Source organism: Aythya fuligula, chromosome 23 (assembly GCF_009819795.1).
Source record: "Aythya fuligula isolate bAytFul2 chromosome 23, bAytFul2.pri, whole genome shotgun sequence".
In the NCBI taxonomy this organism is placed as follows: Eukaryota; Metazoa; Chordata; class Aves; order Anseriformes; family Anatidae; genus Aythya; species Aythya fuligula.
The window spans coordinates 2,756,885-2,777,065 of NC_045581.1; the positions used below are offsets into that span (position 1 = coordinate 2,756,885).

General features: G+C 57.5%; 1 protein-coding gene across 3 annotated transcripts in view; it reads right to left on the bottom strand.

Moving 5' to 3' along the window:
* PTPRU (protein tyrosine phosphatase receptor type U) overlaps positions 1 to 20,181 on the bottom strand; it is a 55,124-nt gene that overhangs the window by 23,126 nt on the left and 11,817 nt on the right. Inside the window, exons 2-14 of one of the 3 annotated variants that reach the window (XM_032202302.1) lie at positions 18,874 to 19,002; positions 13,080 to 13,351; positions 12,839 to 12,920; positions 11,737 to 11,852; positions 11,422 to 11,596; positions 10,539 to 10,832; positions 8,023 to 8,331; positions 4,963 to 5,072; positions 4,443 to 4,644; positions 3,504 to 3,606; positions 3,143 to 3,416; positions 1,524 to 1,560; positions 720 to 858 (exon numbers count right to left, since the gene is read on the bottom strand). In XM_032202302.1, the coding sequence (XP_032058193.1) occupies positions 720 to 858; positions 1,524 to 1,560; positions 3,143 to 3,416; positions 3,504 to 3,606; positions 4,443 to 4,644; positions 4,963 to 5,072; positions 8,023 to 8,331; positions 10,539 to 10,832; positions 11,422 to 11,596; positions 11,737 to 11,852; positions 12,839 to 12,920; positions 13,080 to 13,351; positions 18,874 to 19,002 (2,242 nt within the window). Of the gene's footprint in view, positions 1 to 719; positions 859 to 1,523; positions 1,561 to 3,142; positions 3,417 to 3,503; positions 3,607 to 4,442; positions 4,645 to 4,962; positions 5,073 to 8,022; positions 8,332 to 10,538; positions 10,833 to 11,421; positions 11,597 to 11,736; positions 11,853 to 12,838; positions 12,921 to 13,079; positions 13,352 to 18,873; positions 19,003 to 20,181 lie in introns of those variants that run through there. The other 2 variants (XM_032202303.1, XM_032202304.1) reach the window with 2 other exon arrangements.

Genomic DNA, 20,181 nt, shown 5'->3' on the forward strand with positions numbered 1-20,181 from the left:
GGAGTTTGGGGTCCCCATGGAGCAGAGCTCAGAGCCCTGGGAGGCTCCCCTCCAGCATTCACAGGAACTGGAACGTCTCAGAGCCAGAAAAACTGGAGGCTACTAAAAAATCAGTATTTCTGCATTAAAATGAGCACCCATGTCCTCCTGCCCAGCCTGGGAGCAGGAAGCCCTGTTCGTCCCGGTGCCCTCGAGCACAGGGATGGTGACAGAGGGGCTCAGCACCACCCCAGGACCCCTGAAGCTGCAGCATTTCAGTCCCTACAGAACCGGCAGAGCAGCACGAAGCCAAGAAGGAGCAGTAAAAGACTGGGAAACACAGGGGAGAGCGGTGGAACAAAGCTGCAGAGGGTGAAGGGGCATCCCAGGACTTTGTCCTTTGGTCGCCCAGTGTCACAGGCAGGACACAGCCTTTTTTGCTGCTGTGCCTGGGTTTATTCCATGTCCTCGATCCATGCAATGCCCCGGGTGCTCAGCATCTCCCTCCGTCCCAGGCGGGCTGAACACCACCGAGCCATCAACACCAGCCCTTCCCCAGGCTCCCGGCAGGCAGGGGAGGGTTGGATGGGGCAGGGGAAGCAAATGGGAAACCTCAAAATTCCCCCCTATTGTGCTGGGAGGAGGTCACCAGTCCCCAGTCACCCCCAGTCAGTGCCATCTCCCTGTAAATTGGAGCTGGGAGGACGGACAGACAGATGGGAGGCGCGGGTTCCCCTTACCCTTTCCGGATGACGACGATGATGGCTCCCAGGAGGATAATGAGGACGACGAGCCCGCCGGCACAGATCCCCAGAATCAGCCCCATCTCCTCCGAGTGCTGTGACACCTCCAGAGGCCGCTTGCTCTCTTTGCAGGCAGCTGCCAGGGGAAAGCAGGGGCAGGGGTCAGTGCTCAGCTCCCTCCTGGCCCCTGCCAGGGCCGGGCACCGTCCCCTGCCTCCCACATGGCTGGGGGGGGGAAGGAAATTCACAGAATCCCCCCAGCTGGAAGTGACCCACGAGGACCGTTGCATCCAGCTCCTACGTAACATCTATGTGATGTTCATGTAACGTGCTGTGTAATGTCTCCTCTACATGCAGGGGGTGCAAAGCAGGAGGCAACACAGAGCCCAGAAGTCTCTCTTCTCCGCAGTTCCTCCCCGTGAGATGCTCTGAGCTCCCTGCATGTTTTATCCCTGCCGAGATGCTACAGGAAAAACCTGGAGAGCTGAAGTGCCTTGGGCACCTCCCTTCACCTCTCGATCCCCAGGGGGCAATGTGGTCCCTCTGCGCCACCTTTGTCACCCCAGACACAATCTCCCTGCGCTCAGCATCCAGCACAACCACCCCCAGCACCACCAACAGCATTAGAAAAAAAAACTCAGCCAAGGGTAAAAACAAAACACACCAGACAGCAAGCAACAACCACACACCCTCCCAGCAGCGTGGGGCTGAGCTCTGCCAAAGCATCGAGCACCCAACCGTGCAGCAGCACCCTGGGTCAAGCTGCCAGAGCAGGGATCTTGCTGAAAGCAGGGAGCTTACCTTTGCGGGCGATGCGGATGCAGTTCAGCCGGGTTTCCTGCAGAGGAAAGAGACGAGGAGTCAGGCTGGCTGGGTGCAAACCTGCTTTGTTGATGCTTTTGCCCCCCCCAGACTGGGGGAGTTCCCGTGTGGTTTGTGTTGAAGCACCCGCTGCTCTGGGGCACACGGAGTTATCCATCCCGCTGAGTTATCTGTCCCCAGCATCTTCTAAACCAACATCCTTTGATTTAACAAAGCTGTCACTCCTGGCACAGAGGGGGAGCAAAGCTCAGGGAGGTGCAAAGTGAAGGTCCCCAGAGAGCTCCTGGAGGGACCCCAGCGGTCCCAGCCACCTGCAGGTCACCAGCAAGCTGCTGGCCACGGCCAGAACACCCCAGGTCACCACTCAGAGCTTCATGGGGTTTTTATTTATGATCAAAGCTCTCAAACCCCATCACTGGTGCTCTGCACGTGCTGCCAACATTGCTGTGAGGGCTTCACGCTCAGTTGTCCAATAATTTTCACATTTGCATTGGGGGTTGAGCTCAGATATTCCGTTTCTCCATGTATCTGATCTCTGTTGGAAAAAAAAACTCCACCATTTTCACAGCTCTCCTCTCTGAGCTTCCTCCAGCGCCTCGGGACACCGGCACTGCCAAACCCACTCTGTCCTCACAGCCCGATGCCAAAATCTGCCCGCACGAGGTGCCCGGGGTGGCTGGCACGGCACCGCTCTCCCAGAGGTGCCAGGTCTGGCTTCTCCTGCTTCGTGGTCCAGCTGGCCCCGGAGCCAGGACAAACCCAAACTGGGAGGCAGCTTTTTCGCGACGCCTGACGGCAGCCAGCACAAACCCATTGCCTCCCAGCAGGAAGGTTATGAAGCACCAGTTATCCAGCAGTGCCTGAGCGAGCCGGAGCCGAGATGCTGCCGCCTGTCTCAGCTCTAATTACAAGCCAGCGAGGTGTGAACGATCCCAGAGGAGGAGGATTCAAAATTCAGCTCCTTCCCGGCGAGAAGGGAGCTGCAGCCAGCATGTGGAGCCACGCACGCAGGAGCAGAGATGCTGCCACGCTGCCACAGCTTCACGCTTAGCAGCTCGTCCCCAGGGTGGACCAGGAGCTGCTGGAGCATGTGAGGATGATGAGGGTCTCCCGGGGGTCCTGATGGCAGCTTGGAAGAAATCAGCCCAGATGGGGAGCAGAGCTTGGGACAGACGGATCCGGGTACTGCTGCTGGGAATCCGGTGAACTGGTGGCTCAGGAATGTGCAGACATCTCTTGGTTCCCAAATCGTCCTTTCTCACCCCAGGATCAGCCACTGGGAATGTGGATCTGCCCCAACAGCAGCAGAGCTTAGGCTGGATGCCCCCAGTTCCAGCACTCGTGGCCAGGACCAGGCAGGGGACACGCACACCCCAGTGGGTGCCCAGGCTCCAGGTAGGACAGGGAGCACCCAGCTTTGCTCCCAACGCACCCCAGGGTGGCCCCGAGTGACGGGAACCAAGAGCAAATAGCCAGCAGGAGGACCTAAAGCAAAGGATCTGAAGCAAGCCCCGCTTTCCAACACCCCCGGGACCTCAGGGGGCTGGTGGCAAACTGGTGGTCCCCACAGGGACCCAGCGAGCCGCACGGCTACTCACCCCTTTGAGGTTGCTCATGGCCTGGAAGTAGATGAGATACGCCTTCTTGGGCTCCAGCGGCGGGTTCCAGTAGCCGCTGTAGGTCTGGTTGTCCCCCACGGTGAAGGGTTTGGCTTCGGTGAGGCTGCTGGCGGGCAGCTCGGCCCCGAAATAGTGCACGGAGCCACGGGACACGGCGTCATCGAACGTCAGCGGCACCGGGAAGCACTCCTGGCCGCCCAGCTCCCGCTTGATCTTCTTGGGCCGGTCCTCTTCCACAATGACCTGGTAGGTGCTGGGGGGTGGAGGGAGCAGGTTAGCTTTGGGATAACAGCTCTGCCCTGCCCGTCATGCCCTCGTCCCCCCGCAGCCCTCTTCCTACCTGATGGGTGCCCCCCTGCCCTGCGCCGGCCGCAGCAGCACCGTGATCGTGCTCTCCGACTCGCCCAGCGGTGACGGCATGTCCCCGTAGTCGAAGGTGGGAGCTGCAAAGGGAGTGGGCAGGAGTGAGCCACAGCCCCGTGGCCGCCTGCATGGGGAAACTGAGGCACGAGCAGAATCCCCCAGGTCCTAAGCGAGTGCTGCATTTTGGAGAGGACCATGGAGGGGGTTGCAGTGAGGGGGTTAATTAACACCACCGGTCTGGCTGATGGGAGAAAACGGAGCAGGATGCGACCTGGGCTGATGCTCCAGCCTTGGGATGCGCTCAGTGTGCGTGGGGACATCACCACATCCAACCTCTGGCATGGCACAAGCATCGCCCCAAGGGGCAGCAGCACCCCGAAGGCAAGGAGAGGATCCCCCCGTGCCCAGCACAGCCCCGTGGGCCCCAGGTGATCGTCAGCACTGCTTTGCAGTTTCAGTGCCCCCCATCAGGACACATCTCAGCCATGGGATCTGCTTTGGGATCTGCTTGTGACCCTGACCCCCAGCAGAAGGGGACTGCCCTCTCCATCCTGCTGGTCGCCACGTGCCCCCTGGTCTGAGGGAGCTCTGCCACGCAGCCCCGCGGAGCATCTCCCTTAGTCTGTCCCCCGAACCTACAGCAGGGAGGAGGAGGAAGTAGGGATGCAGAGCAGCACCGCTTTGGAGAAGAGGTGATGGCTAAAAAACTACAAAGACATTTTTTGACCTCACAGTAAGTTGGAAACACAAATGTAGTCCCAGGCTGTGGGCACAGCACCGTGAGCATCCTTCAAAAAGCAACAGCCAAGCCCACAGGACCTCTGCAGATGCTCTGGCACTGCCACCACCAACGTGCCAGAGGAGAAAGCTCCTCAAAGCCCCAGCAGCACTCGGCGCCAGAGCCCAGGGGACGTACCAGATATGTTGGTGGTGATCTCGGTGAGCGCCGTCTGCCCAAAGCCCTTGCCCGTGCGGGCACGCACCGAGAAGAGGTACGTGGTGCCGGGGTGCAGGTTGGAGAAGACGTGGTAGGTCTCGTTGCGCAGCTTGGAGACCGTGCGCCGCGGGCCGGGCACGTTGACCGCCGGGTCGGAGGATTCGATGCTCTGGTAGCTGATCTGGAGGGACAAGGGCAGGGCATTACGAGAGGGCGAGGGCTGACGGCATGGCAAAAGGATTAATTACAGGGATTAATTACAGGGATTCATCCGCAGGAGCAGCCCTAAAAGCAGGTGTCTGTGTTTGCGTTTTGGGGTAAATCAGAAGATAACTGGAAAAGCCACTGCCGGATAATAACAGTGGCACTGAAAGCTGACCCAGGAGACACAAACCCTGTGGCCAGGAGGGTTTCAGCAGGCTGGACCCGTGCTCCCACCGCAGCCAGCAGCAGCGGCTGAGCTCTGATAGATCCGTGGGTACCGGGGCTCGGGACGCACCTCGTACTGCGTGATGAGGCCGTTGGGCTCCACCGGTTCCTCCCACTTCAGAAATATCATGTCCTCCAGCGGGGTGAAGGTGAGAGACTCGGAGGCGATGCCACCAGGCACTGGGGAAGGAAAGGGAAGGTGCCCACGTGAGGACGAGCCCTGTGGGAATCTGCTCCGGGTGCTTTGGTGCTCCCCAGGGACGCATCCTTGGGGCCGGAGCTGGCACTGCCCCCGAGATATAACCCCCCCTGCACTCCCCACTATTACCAGTAACACCCACCAGTAATTACAGCAGGTGAAGGTGCCGGGATCGATATTCCCTTATTTACCGTGGATTTCCTTCATTCCCCCCCTCCCAGACCCAAGGGGGTTATTGAGGATTGAGGAGGACAGGAGCTCGGCACAGACCACTATTCCCATTAGTCCCAGGCAGAAATAACGCTTTACTGCCTGAAAAACGCACCCCCTCGTTTCAGGAGCAACTAAACCCACTTCCCAGAAAAAAAAACCATGCTCCGCAGGGATGCTGGAGGCGCAGGAAAGACTGAGGGCAGCGTTAGCAGCTTGGGAACAGCCCCTGGTGGGATGCACTCCAGGCAAGGCATCGCTGACGGCTTTATATTCAGCACAGCTTCGTTGAGCTCTGCGCTTTGGGTCTGGGCAGGTTGAGCCATGCAAGCCTCACACGCAGGGAAGCAGCCCGTTCCAACTAGGTGCCAGCTCTCCCCATCTTCCCTTTATTTATTTATTTTTTTCAGCTTTTGTTCAGATCTAATTACACGGCCAAGGGAGAGGGATTGCCTTCCGCATGCTTCCCACCGTGCAAATACACAATTTCCACTTGATTTACAAGTTAATTTAATCACAGGCACCATGTCCTACACGTGTACACAAGACGCTTATTAAATTTCCGGAAACCTTTAGGGCAGGAGTAGTGCGTACGTATCAATATACATCGCTCCTGCAAACAAATAAAGCAACACGGAGGTGCCCACCTCTGGATTCCAGCACTGGCTGATGTGCTCTGCTGTGTCCGTGAGCACTAATCGCACTTGCAGTGCTATTTTCTACTTTTTTGGGGGAAAATCCCACTGCTCGGGGATGTTCCCATGGACCATGCGTTTGTGCATGCACTGGAATCAGACCAGCGTTGGTGCACAACGGCTGCCGGTTGTGTGTACCCCCCTGCCATCCATCTACACCTATATTTATGGATTTTTATATTTTTATTCTGGCTTGTAGTGCCTGCACCCTGCCTGCAAGGGAGAGAACTGGCTCACTGCAGCACCTGCACACAGCTCTGCTCAGCGCAGAGGTGAGGGGAAGGACGGGCAGAAGGAAAGCCCAGGGAACCAAAGCCCTCCCCAGCCAGGTCTTTTTTTCCAACGACTCTCCAAGAAAAACCCCAGTGCTTCACAAACAAAGCCAAATAAAACACAACCAAAGGTCCTATTATTGAGCCTTCGCTACCTTCTTGTAATTGCATGTGTGGCAGCTCATTACCCAGTCCTGGCAACTCAAATCATCATTACCCAGTCTCAGCCACAGAGCACACAGGGGGAGAGACTCAGCCCATTCCCACCACATTCAGTTGCTTAAAAAGATGTTCCTGTCCCATGGAACTCAGGGCCCAAGGTGGGGATGTCCCCACCACACTGTGAGGTGGCTGCAGGGTCCCCAGCACAGCCAAGGCACCAGCCCCTGCTCCTCCGCAAGCCTGCCACAGGAATCTGGGAGCAGTAGGAGCCGAGCTTTACACCCGGTCATTAGCTAATTTAGCTAAACTGCGCGGTCCTGTAGCTGGGCCAAACCCACGTGTAATGTTTGCAGTATATCCATGCACCCAGAGATGTATGGATCCCTCCCGGGACGGGAAGCACTCACTGCACCATGCTCGATCCAAGGGGAAAGCAGCCAGCCCCGGCTAATCTACATAGAGGGAAGCAGCTGGAGCGATTACAGGATAGCACAAAAACATCTGGAGCTACTGTATTAATATACAATAGGAAAGCAGCTGGAGCAGTCACAGCACAGTGCAAACAGCTGAAGCAATTAGAGACAGAAAATAAAGCGTGGAGCTGGGCGCCCACGGGCAGGCAGGCTCAGGTCTGGGGGCACACAAAGTGCTGATGGGACACACGAAGAAATCGCTCTGGTTTTAGCATTCAGAGATTAAAGCAGGACCCCAAAGACTCCAGTTGAGTTTGCAGCTCTTCTGCCTTAATTCTGATTCTTGATCCTAAAAAGCACCTCGGAGATCAACAACTACGCGAGGGGTTGCTTAAGCATAGGCAACAGGCTTTGCCCTGGAGCAAGCAGGTGATTTCTTCCCAGTTACGTGGTCTGTTCCCCACTCGTGCTGCAGAGAGTTAATGGTGCGTGATGGGCGAGTCGGAGTGAGCCAGCAGGGATGGAGGGAGGGATGCTGCGGGCACGCTTGGCACCCTGCACCCACTCGGGGACACCACGGCTCCTCACACCCCAACAGGGACATCGTCCCTTGTTGGTGCCTCTGGATAGGGAGCTGGGTTGAGCAGGAAGAACAGAAACGGTTTGGCTGTGCAAGGAGAGCACACGTATGCAACCCAAATCCCCCCGAAAGCAAACTTAATTGGGGAGAAGTGCTGGGGAAGCCGACCAGAGCTGTGCCGGGAGCGCGCTGACCTCTGGCTCATGGCGCTCACCAAGGAGCGTAGCAAAGCCAAACTGATCAGCCTGAGCCCTGCAGATGAAAGGAGTTCCCAAAGTGCAAAGCATTAATTGTTTTAATCAGTTGTTATTCCTGCGAGGCTTCAACTCCACAACAAGGGGTGAAGGAGGACCCGCCACGTGGGGACGAGTCGGGATAAAACACCACAAGATCAGCGCTCCTGGGGCGATGCAGGACATTGCTCTGCCAGAACACCAGTGCTGCCCCATCACCACCCAACTCCCCTGGGACACCCGCAGCATTTCTCCCCCCCCTCTGCCACCACTGCATCACCCTCCCCTCCCCACAGGAGACATTCCCATTGTGCCCCCAGAGGGAACACCTCGGGGACGCTCCCCAAACCCGCCGCGTGCCCTTACCGTCCTCGTCCGTCTGGAAGGTCACCTCCTTGCCCTCCTTGCGGCCCTCGGGGTTGGAGAGGATGAGCTTGACGTGGATGTTCTTGTAGGGCAGCAGGTTTTTGATGGTGTAGCGGTTGGCGTTGCGCTCCATCTTGGCGCACTCGCGGAAGGTCTGGTTGTGGCCGCTGCCCACCAGGTAGCGGTAGCACAGCGAGACGGTGTAGGTGTGGCAGCGGGTCAGGTTGTAGCCCAGCGGCTCCCACTGCAGCGTCAGCTGCCTCGACTGGATTTCGGAGAAGGCCAAGCCCTTGGGGGCCCTCATGGGCTCTGCCGGGGGGAGAGAGGAGTCAGAACACGTCGCTCAGAGGTTTACACTAAGGGCGTGTTCACCTAGCTTCAGGCACACAGCGGGAAAGCCCGTGGTGTGGGAGCAAGGCAGCTGTGCACAGACAGCAACCCTGACCCCAAAAGTGGTCCCAGTTTGCTGCCCTGTGGCCTGCCTTAGGTTGCCCAGAGAGGCTGCGGAGCCTCCTCTCCTCAGAGATCTTCAAAAGCCATCCAGAGACGGGCACCCTGCTCTGGATGGCCCTACTGGAACACGGCTTGGACCAGATACTTTTGCCTATCGCACCCCAGAGCAGATCCTTGAGCAGTGTGCGTAAAGCAAATTCCCATGGGATTTGCACCACGAAGGAGCTGGAGCAGCGCAGGGTTGCAGGAGGCATTTCCATCCTCAGCAGATGCTCCAGCAGCTCCAGATGTCCTCATGGGACATCCTCAATGCCTGCACCCAGTGGGTCTGCTCCACGCCTGGTGGCAGGGACCCACCTCTGGCACCATCATTAGGAAAATGATCATTTTCACCTCAATCATCACCAAACACCGCGCCATCTCCTTCACCCATGGAGAACCCATTTCTTCTTCATTCCGCTGTATTTAAGTGGTCAGTGGGGAGCAGACTCCCCCGGGCCAACGTGTGCAGATCCAAAGAGCAATTCAGCAAGAGCTCAGCTAACGAGGACATCCACAGGCACCGATACCACCGAATATATCCACGCAATTAGTGCCAGCACCGAGCCGCTGGCGCTCACAGTCACTAATGCAGCTGCACGGATGCAGGCAGCGTCGATCACGGGTGACAGCACTGGGCATCTCCCCTCGCCCCGGGGCAGGATGCATTTATCCTTTAAGTGGATTCTTCCAGAGTCCTCGTGGGTTGGATCCTGCAAAGCCCATTGTCACCAGGGGTTGGTCCAGAGATGCTGCAGGGCGCAGGCTGGCACATCAGCAAGGATGAAGGGCCGATGACCGACACGTTGCTGCCTTTCAGGTGGAAGAGCAGCGGCTGCTTTATCCCTTGCAAAGCCACTGTGTGCTGGGTCAGGAGTGAAATCCACGGCTGTGTCACACAGGAGGAGCGCAGGGAGCCTGGGCTGGAGGCAGGGACCATCAGAAACACAACACGGGGCGCCGACACTTTCAACCAGCGCCTGTCATCGGCTTGAAGGTAATAATGAAAGCCCGGCTTTCTCAGAACACTTGTGAAAATTAATCTGGGAGAAAAGCTCCTGCCAGGCCCTGGGTCAAGCTTTGCATCTCCTGATCTTCTCCTCCAGTGATGTCAGAAGCTGACCCTGCAGGGTCAGAGGCATGGGCAGAACCACGGTGCTCCAGCTCCACGATGTCCCAGCCCCACGGGCTGCACCCTGCAGCGGCAGCACAGGGAGGATGCACCCAGAGGTGACAAGGTACCGGCTCACAGTGTTGTCACCAGCACGATGACAACATAGGGACAAGCCCGTCCCCACACCCTGGTGGCTGATTCAAGCTCAGAGGGAAGGATGCTGTTGGTACCTGAGTTGCTCGATCCCTCCATCACCCCCGAAGGGAGTGTCCATTGGGACAGGAACCCTTCACCCACAGCATTAAGGCTGAGCTGATTAAAAACAACAAAATAAGCTCATTCCTGGAAAGGATAAGTGCTCCAAAGCACGAGGACCACCAGTTTTGTCTTGTTTTGGTGTATGTACTAAAACAGGCCACAGTCCTGGCCCATTGTCACCACTGCCATTGCCACCCAGCTGATGGCAGGAATGGTGTCAATGTGACGATCACGTCCCCTCACTGCCACCTCATCACCTGTGCTCAGCCAGAACTGCGAAGCCCACACCAGAGGTGGCTGCCATGGAGCAGCAGAGGTGCCTCCACCAGCCTCATTGTCCCAACAACTGGAGACGGGGACATCCCCAAGCCCCAGTCACCACAGCAAGGTGGCCACCACACACTAGCCAGCCTGTCCTGAAATTTTAGGGATGCCCTGAGATAGAGACGGCACTGGGGACCCCGCAACTGAGGTGAGCAGCTGTCCCCAGCCCCCTTCACCCATCATCAGAGATGGGAACCAGGCACTGCCCCTAAAAAGTCAACAAAATGCAGCTCCATGCATCCAGAGGAGAAATGCTCCAACCCACACCACAGCCCCTGGACCAAATCTGCTGCTCCCAGCCACAGACCCTGCATGGACACCAACCCACCTGCGCACTTGGTGCGGCTGATAAGGGGGGGTCCCGGCTTGCCGGTGCCCCCCTCGCCGGGGCGCGTGAGCAGGACGCTGATCTCATACTCCGTGTCGGGATCCAGATGCCACAGCTTGTAGGTCTGCATGTTGACGGCGTGCACCTCCGACCAGGGCCCGGAGGTCATGCGGTACTCGATTTCCTTGCGCACGATGGGGCCGTCGCCGATGATGGAGTTGGTGTTGAGCTGGATGATGAGGTAGGTGGAGCCGGCCCGCAGCAGCTGGGGGGGCGCGATGGGTGTGGGGGGCTCTGGAAGAGAGAGGAGAAGTGGTTCTCCAAGCTGGAGCATCCCCTCTCAAAGCCAGAGCATCCCCCATCCCAACACCCCAAGCCACAGGTACCACAACAGACTGCAGGCAGCACATTCACATCTCCTCCCAAACCAACCCATCGCCGTCAGGTCACAGGACAAACTCTGATCTCGCACCCAGAGGATGAGCAAAACGCTGACAAGAGATTGACACTGAAATGTCAGAAAGCACAGGCTGATCTTTAAATTTCAGCCTGTGCCACGTGCCCTGCATCTCTTCAGCAGCCTTGGCAGCAATAGGGTTTCACCTGACCAAACTTCAATTATTTTTAGAAGATGCACTGCCCAGCATTCAGTAAGGTAGTACAAAGTTTCACCAGAATTAATTAATTCCCACCGACTGCAATGAAAAATAAATGAAGGCCAGCGGGAAAGGTAGTTTCCAGGTTTTATGCTAAAGCACAGTTTAGCTCATGCCAGTCACAGCGAACAAACGCAGTCCTGGTGCCCTGACGGAAACCCCTGAGCAGCCAGGGGCAATCAGGAGCCGTGGCACAACGCAGAAGGACACCCGTGGGCAGCACCCACCTTTCACGATGAGCTCGGCGAAGTTGGAGACGCCGGCGCCGCGGCTGGACTGGGTGACGCAGCGGTACAGGTCCTGCTCGCCCTTGGACACCTCGTCCAGCTGGAAGGTGGCCAGGAAGCGCCGGTGGCTGATGTGCTTCACGGAGGCAGCGGGGACCACCTCGCCGCTCTGCCTCTGCCCGGCGATGAGGGAAAAGGCATAAGGAGAGGTCAGCGTGACACCCAGAGGCACCGAACGCGGTCCCAAAGGATGTCTCTGATGAGAGGATGGGGTCGTCCTTCTCCCCCCTGGCCTGGTGCATCCTCCCCTCTCACCTGCATCAGGAAGCGCTCTGCCTCGGCGGCCTTGCCGGCAGCCACACACTGGAAGGTGGCATTCTGCCCCGCGTTCACCTCCACGTCACCCAGGCGGGAGAAGTGGGGGGCTTTGGCTGCCAAGGGACACAAGGGAAGAGTCAGAAGGCTCTTGTCTGCCCCAAATCCCTGCTGCAGCCCCCAAACCCGCCCTGGGGGAGACTAGCTTGGAGCATGCAGCTTCCTGAGAGCACTGGATGGGCTCAAGGGCATCTTCATGGCCCAGTAAGCCCATGGTGATCTCCTGGGGCAGGACCTTCAGCCTGGGGTTGGGGACTGGTGCCCATCCTAGGAGCCTGTGCTTTCTGGCCAGCAGGGCCAGGGAGGTGATTGTCCCCCTGTATCTGCTCTGGTGAGGCCGCACCTCGAGTGCTGGGTTCAGCTTTGGGCCCCTCACTACAAGGACATCGAGGCCCTGGGAGCGTGTCCAGAGAAGGGCTACGAGGCTGGTGAAGGGCCTGGAGCACAAGTCCTGTGAGGGGCAGTTGAGGGCACTGCGGGTGTTTGGGCTGGAGCAGAGGAGGCTCAGGGAGACCTCATTGCTCTCTGCAACTGCCTGGAAGGAAGGGGTGGGGAGCTGGGGTCGGCCTCTGCTCACAGGGAACTGTGACAGGAGCAGAGGGAACGGCCTCGAGTTGTGCCAGGGTGGGGTTCAGGCTGGAAATGAGGAGACATTTCTCCTCAGCAAGAGCGCTCAGGCGTTGGGACGGGTTGCCCAGGGAGGTGGGGGAGTCCCCGTCCCTGGGGGTGTTCAGGGAGAGGTTGGACGTGGTGCTGGGGGACAGGGGCAGTGGTTGATGGTGGTGCTATGGGGGACAGTTGGACCAGATGACCTTGGAGGACTTTTCCAGCCTTAACGATTCTGTGATTCTATTCCAGCAAGGCTGGAGATGAAGAAGGAGCCCTGCAGGTACCCGAGGAGATGGGAGCCCCCCACCCCAGTGACAGCAGGACATCCTGGTGCTCACTGTCCCTAGGACTGGCCCATGGGCCACCAGCCCTGGAGCACCCACAACCAATCCACCTCCCCACAGCCCCCACTCCCATCCCACCCCCTACTCACAGCACGGATAATTCAAGAGCAAGATGTCATCCAAGCCAAGATAGCCGCGGCGCTCGCTGGAAATCACCGCCTCAAAGAGGACCTGCGGCACCGAACAGAGGGGTCACACCTGGCCTGTGGGGTCCCCTAACCCAGCACCCAGCCTTCGGAGGCGACCCCATCCCCTGAGCAAAGGGATTTTAAACACACATTGACAGCAGGTGACGGAGAGACAGGTCTGTAACACATTTGGGGGGCTCACCTGGTACTCGTTGGGCCAGAACAAGCTGACGGCCAGCTCCGCCTGGTGCCACTGGCGGCCGTGGGAGCCGGAGGCGTTCCAGACGGCGCTGCCCACCGGGCCCCCCGTCACCCGCACGTAGGCGCTGAGGGTGCCGGGGCTGTGGCCGTCGCGGCTGTACATGAAGTAGCTGAACTGCAGGCAGTGGGTGTCGTTCTCGCTCAGCGCCTGGAAGAGCAGGTGAGCCCGCTGGCCCGCGGCATGCTGCGAGGCGTTCACCATCAGGTAGGAGCCTGTGGCCGGGGAGGGGGGGAATCAAAGGGGGAGAGGAGGGAGAGCGTGGAACGGTGCCTCTCTCCTCCGCCTCGCCCCTAAATTTGGGGACGGGGAGGGTGGCACCCGTGGGAAGGAGCTGAGAGGGAGGGGACCCCAAGGATGGGCCCTAAAGGAGAGAGGGGTGCCGGAGCCCCAGGCAGCAGCACGATGCCAAAATAGGACCCAGCAGCTGGAGGAGGAGGGGAGGATCAGACCTGCTGCCCCCAGGACAAGCTGCTTGTGGCCCCAGTCCCCCCAGGACACCAGGTCCTGCTGCTTGTGCCACCATCAGTGGCTTCGATGCCACCAAAGACTCTACCCCGCACCCAAAGCCACCAGTAATGAGCCCATAGGTGCTGATGCTCAACCCAGGGCCACCCAGGATTTCCCATGAGGACCAAAAGCCCAAAGGGGACCCAAAATGCAGCATCTACCCCCAGGCTGTACCCTAAAATCCCACTGGAGTCCCAGAGCAGCCCAGGGTCCCACAGCTGGTCCTCACCCCCACCCCACAGCAAGGACGAGACTATTAATATTCCTTCCACTTTAGTAACAGCAGGCACTGTAAGTAACAAAGCCAGGCCATTTATTCAAGTCAACCGTTGTTTTCCTGACAGCAGCCCCTTAATTATTAATAGCTCTCACCGCTGTTTAATTTACATGAATTCACACACTTTTCTCCCAACAACCCCTGGCGAGCGGCTCAACCAGGGCATGGGCACCGACGGAGCCTAACGAAGGCCAGGGGACACCCGTCCAACTCCCCTGGCCCTTGGGAGCTGCACCCATGGGTGGCCCTGAAGCACCCAACAGGCCCCATCTTCACCTGGGGAAAAGCGACACCAGCATCGCACCGCGACATCCTTTAGAGCTAGGAACCAGAGGGATGGAGCTCAGGGGTGGCCAAAAGGGGAAAGAAACCACCAAAAAGCAAAATTTGGGCCATATTCACCAATCCACGCTGCTGCCCAGCATCCCAGCCTCTCCAGGCAGGTGCCCAGGGTGAAATAAATTTAGTTTCTCGGACAACACAGACGCATTTCATGGACAGAGGGGAAGCCAATATGCAGCTATTCCTTCTGTGTTTTATTTGGTTGTTTTTTTTTTCCTTTCTCTCCTGAAAAATTACTCCTGCACAGATGAGAGCAGCTCTGCTCGGGCCAGGGGATGCTGGCACTGAGAGACATCTCCCAAATGCAACCTCTTCCTGCCCCATATTCCGGGCTCTCATCGATAACTGAAGCCCTTCCTCCTGTCCACAAACAAAACAAAGCCAGAGGACATAAAAAAAACTAATAATAAAAAGACTGAGACTAAAATTAACCCCCTGAAAAGTTATTTTAAAGACAGAGAACGCCCATTACCTCAGCTGGGACTCGACACCCCTGGCTCTGACTGCAGCAGGGCAGCAGAGCTCCTCTGGCAAGGCTTCCCACCCTCTACATTTTCCTCCGTGATTTTCTTTCCTGGTGTTGCTGCAATGGAAAAACCAGGCTCCCGCTGCCTGCTCTGGCAGTAACGATGCATCTCTGCAATGTCTTTTCCCCAAAAGTGACTGGTGCTGACTCCCAGCATTGCCTCCACCTGAAGCCCCTGCATGCAGGTTGGGTATTTTAAATGCTAGGGGACAAGGAGAGGTTTCCCCTGGGCTTGTTTGCAGGCATTTTTCCAATTTTCAGCCCGTTTCTGGTTGTTTTTTAAAGCAGCCCGATTACAAAGGCAGTGTGGCCCCAGTTGGGTGCCCCCAGGAGCAGCACCAGCACACAGGGAGCTCCGAGAGGTGGTAAGACCACAAAACTCGGTCCCAGCGCAATGGGCAGCCCCAGGGGGCTTGAAATTAAGAATTATCCTACTGCTGCCAGCAGACCTGGGGAGGCAAAGAGGCCACATCCCTGCCCTGCAGCATCCCAAAGCCATAGGGATGGGCAGGACTGATCCCAGCAGCCAGAGCACAAGGCAACATTGCAGCCGGGTTCTGTGAGCCCTGTCCGTATGCCGGCATTACAGCAAAAATCCCCTCCAAAAATGACGAGAGGGGAATTATTTGCAAACCCCACACGAAACAGGCAGCTTCAGCAGCCCCAGGAAGGGGCCGTGGCTGGGCTGAGGATGGAGGCAGCCCTGCGAGCATCCTTCCCTCCACGTCCCTCCTTCCCCCGACCGCGCCGAGTCCATTAACGCAGGTGGCTCGATCGATGCCGCGCCTCGTTTGTTAAATCCTTTCTCCGCCGTTCAATCCAATCTAAGGTTGGTTTTAATTGACACGCTGGCCCAGCGGGCTGTCACCCCGCTTCGTCACTGCAAGTAATGAGCCAGCCCCCCCCAGAGACAGGCAGCCCCTCTGCTCGGCTGGGAGGACACCGGCAATTTAATTTAATTTAGTTTTCAGGTGGGCTTTTAGGGAAAAGTCCAACTGCTCGGCAGAGAAACAGAGGAGTCTCAAAAGCGCTAAATAATATTTCAAATGAAAACAGAAATAAGTTTCCAGCTATGTTCCCAACGGGAAAAAACATCAATTTGTTAGGCTAAAGTTGTTGGCGAGACGCGTCTGAAGGTCTGAGCTGCAAAAGCAGCTCTGCCTGCATGGGCTGCACGCAGGAAGCCCTGGACCTGTCCCTGCAAAGTCCTTGTGCAAGGTCCCCAGCCTTGTTTTCCCGTTTTGGGGACATCATCCCTTCCTTGTGATTCAAACCAGGTCTTCAAGGACAACTCAGCACCTCTAGCACCGATTTGCAGGGAGGTTGGAGGCGCTGCCGTGCTCCCCTCCAGCACTTCCACATCTTGCTGAGATTTTATTGTACAAAACCACAGAAAGGGGAATAAAAATAAAAGGAGAGAGCCATTAAGAGGCAGCGAGGCAGGCATATGAAGTGTGCACCAGCACCCAATTTCTGCACTGAGCCATAGGACGAGCATCTCCCCAGGGAGCCCCGGCATCAAGGGCTGGCCAGCCACCACCACGGGGAACTTGGAAATGCCCCAATACCTCTGCCCAGCAGCCAAAACCAAGGTCATTTTTTTCCAAGGTTTTTACAGATATGCAGCAGGAGCCAGTCAGGAAGCAGAGCTGCAGCTGAAGGAGAGGCACCGGGGTGGCAGCAGTGGGGACGACGGAGGGAGCACAGAGGAGTTTGATGCATGAAGATGTAGCAGAGACAAGCAGGGATCCATGGGGGGATTTTTCCAGTACTGGGTTTGGACAGAAAACTTTCTGATGGTTTTGCAATGCAAACCCAAAAGAGAAAGCCACTCGAAAAACCAGACCCGTGCTTCATCCTGCCCCTGTCCCATCCAACAGATTCATGCAGGGATTGACCCAAGCACCCGCTTTATTTGGGTGCTCATTAAGCAAATTCCAACTCTCATCTCAGCCCTGGTGCCCGGCACAGCAGCACCACGGCAGCGGTGGCGCAGCCTGCCCCGGCTCTCCGCCACTCTCCCTTAACAGAACAATAACGAGCTGAAAAAGCAAGATTGCAACGTGGGAGAGACCCATCCGTCTTCTTTATGTGAAAGAGGGAGACGAGTCAAGACGGAAAGAGAGGAAAAAAACAAACACAACAAGAAAACAAAAAGAAAGAGGGAAGAAAAGGTAGAGGCGGGTGGCCGGCAGCCAGCATCCGCTCAAATAAATCCTGCACTCCTTGAAATTGGCTGATCTCCAATAAAAACTCATTTTAATCCAGGACCACGAGACTCCTTTGTAAAGTGCTCCCTGGAGAGGCCACGGCGCTATGAAATAGCGTTCATCTACCGAGCTGCCAGGGGGCCGAGAGGCACGGTGCTGCCTGCACCTTGTGCCCCTGTCTGCAAACAGCTGGGGGAGCTCTTGGGGACCCCTGGTAAGGGGCTGAGCACCCCCATGGGTGCCACCCGTCTCTCCCCGATCAGCATCTGGGATGGGGCCAGGGCCGGACCCTGCCCTGCCACACGCTCTCGTAGCTCAGCACCGCAGATGGTTGCACCCCTGAGTTTCAGCAGAATAAACAGGTCAACTCTTTGCTTCCATTTAAGCCCCCACTTCTCACTAATTGGTGATTACATCCTCGAGCAAAGCAAGCAGCCCCAGCTTTGTGGCCAAGCACAGTCTCCACCTGACCCCTTCAGCCCCCCAACAAGCCCCCAGGCTTTGAACTGCAGCAGCTCAGTGCAGCTCTTAAATTACAGCAGGAAACCGAACAGAAACCCCAATTACAGGCGGGAGACTCGCCATCCTCCATCTCCAGCATCCCCATCCCAGCTCCATTTCCCATCTCACTGCCCCCAGGTGAACCCCATCAGAGCACAAATTAGGTTAATTCGGTTTAAAGCAATTATTTGGACAACCGTCGGGGAGGAGCTGCCGGCAGCCCTACGGCCCCCATGGGTGGCTGAGGCTGGTTTGCAGTGCCCGGCACATGCTGGCCCCATGGCACATCCCCAGCCCTCCAAGCCAGTAGAGGCTGCTGCCTTCAGGGATGCACCCCATGGATGCTGGGAGAAATCCTGGATCAAACAGGTGTTGGGAAGAGGAGAAGATAAATGAAGAAGGGATTAGCAGAGGGGAGAAGCAAGCCGAGCCCAAGGCAGAAGAGCGGCTGGAGGCAGGCTGATGGAGCAGGGATGAGATTTCTATGAGGCAGTGAATGACAAGTCATTTTTACTCTCCAGCTACAAACCAGATTTTCCCTCTTTCTGCCCAGCCTCAGGGTGGGATCTGGCCGCTGGGTGCTTCTCTGGGCTGCCAGGCATGGGGACAGCTCAGTGGGGACACACCAGGATGCAGCATGGGGCTGGGATGAGCAAAGCCCCAGAGCAAAACACCCACTCCAAGAGCCCAGGCATCGGAGGAAGGAGCTGGACCCAAAAAATAACAAGGAGTGGCTCCAAAGCAACGAGATTTTAAAAAAAGAAGATAAGAAATTCAATTCGTATTTTTATCCTCCAGCTCACAGCCAAAAGCCTCTCCCCGCAGTGCAAGAGCCAGGAACACACTTCTCCCTTTGCCACGACTCCCGGAGATGGGACCTTCTCACGAGCACCAAGGAACGAGCAGATGGATGCCCCAGCAGGGAGAGCTGCTGAAGGTACCGTCAGAGAAGGATTTTGGGGCTCCCGTGCTGGCGAGGCAGGGCAGGGGCTGCAGATGCAGCACTCCACGACAGATGGGGAATTTGGCACGGCGAGCTTGGGCGCGCGTCGCAGGAGATGCTGCAGGGACCCAGGCAAGCTGCTGCCATCCCAGCGCCACAGCGGGGAGAGCCCAGGGCTGCGGGGACACCTCCCTGCATTGGCAGCAGGGCCCCGTGCTCCATGTCCCCAAGCTGTGACACCCCCAGGGCCACGCAGCACCCTGCTGAGGACCAACACAGCTCATCACACCTCGCCATCAGGCACAGCAGCACCCCGACCCCAAAACTAAGGATAAATCACAACCCAAGTGCCCCACAGGGTGTTTCCCATCCCAGGCTCCAGGGCAGGGGATGGGTTTGGGGCAGATGCCCGCGGGGCCGGGACTCACCGTGGGGCAGGTCGGCCGTCAGGTGCGGCATCATGTAGCTGCGGACCAGCTCCCACCCGAAGTCATCGTCCTCGCCCTGGCTGTACTCACACTGGGTCAGGTCGTCGTCTTCCTCGAAGGTGCAGCCCGCTGCGGACAGACAGACGTGTCAGTGCCCCCGCAAACCAGCTGCTCCCTCCCCAAAAGCCCAGCTGGGATGGATGCTGCCACATCCCACAAAAGAGGGGGAGTGGTGTGGGCATCTCTCCCTCTGCTCTCACTCCTGCCAACACGGAGCAGAGCTGCCCCATGCAGCCACAAACACTGCCAGGGGTCGGGTGAGGACAGGTCCCGTCAGCTGCCTCTCCCTCCCTTCCCATTGAGTTTCCCCAGCAGTGAAACGAGCTGCCAGGTCTCAGCTCGGGGGGCAAAAATCCCACTCTGACCCTTAGACCGTGAGCTCTGCACTGCCTGACACGCCAGCATCGGGCCCCAGCCAAGACCCCCAGCAGCAATCCCACCCCACGAGCCCATTGCCGAGCCCCCAGCTGCAGCTGGCACCCCCATGCCCCTTTATTTGTGAGCTGGGGGGTGTTGCTTTTTCCCCTTGCAAAGAGCAAACCCAAAAGCTGCGCATCCCCAAGCTGTGGGGCTCCACATCCTTCCCTTCCCCAGCCCTCCCTCTCCATCCTTCCCCTCCGTGTGCCAGCCCCTGGGCTCTGGGGAGCTGCTCCAGGGCGGCTCATTAACACTGCCCCATTGTTCTGCTAAAATCACTGATTACAAGCACTGGGGCTCCGGTGATAATTAACATGAGCCCCTAGGCTGGCAAGGGCAGGCACATTAGGAAAGCCCTGAGCAAGCAGAAAGAACAAAGACAAACATCCCTGAACAGGCCAGCAGAAAAGCAGAGTCTGGGCCGGGGTGTGTTTTTTGGGGTTTTGTTCTTTTTTTCCTATTTTATCCCCAAATTACATCAATTAATCCTCCCCGCTGCTGGGGGATTTGCGCTCATAGAGCTGGTGCAGGTCATGCTCCCTGCCCAAGCAACCAGGGGACACACAGACAGATGTCTCCTGTGCAAAGCCATCCATGGTGGGGACACCACTGGGACTGTGGCAGGGTCAGCGTCACCCCCTGGGGGCAATGGGATGGAACCAGACGGGGATTTTCCCCTGCAAGGCTACAGAGGGGACCTAGGGATGCCTTTTTGCTGCAAACAGCCCCAAAACAGCCACGTTGCCAAGTCAAACCACTGCAAAAAATCCTGTAAGACTTAAAAGAAAAAAAAAAAAAAAAAAAAAAAGTCTCCCAACACTTTCATATATG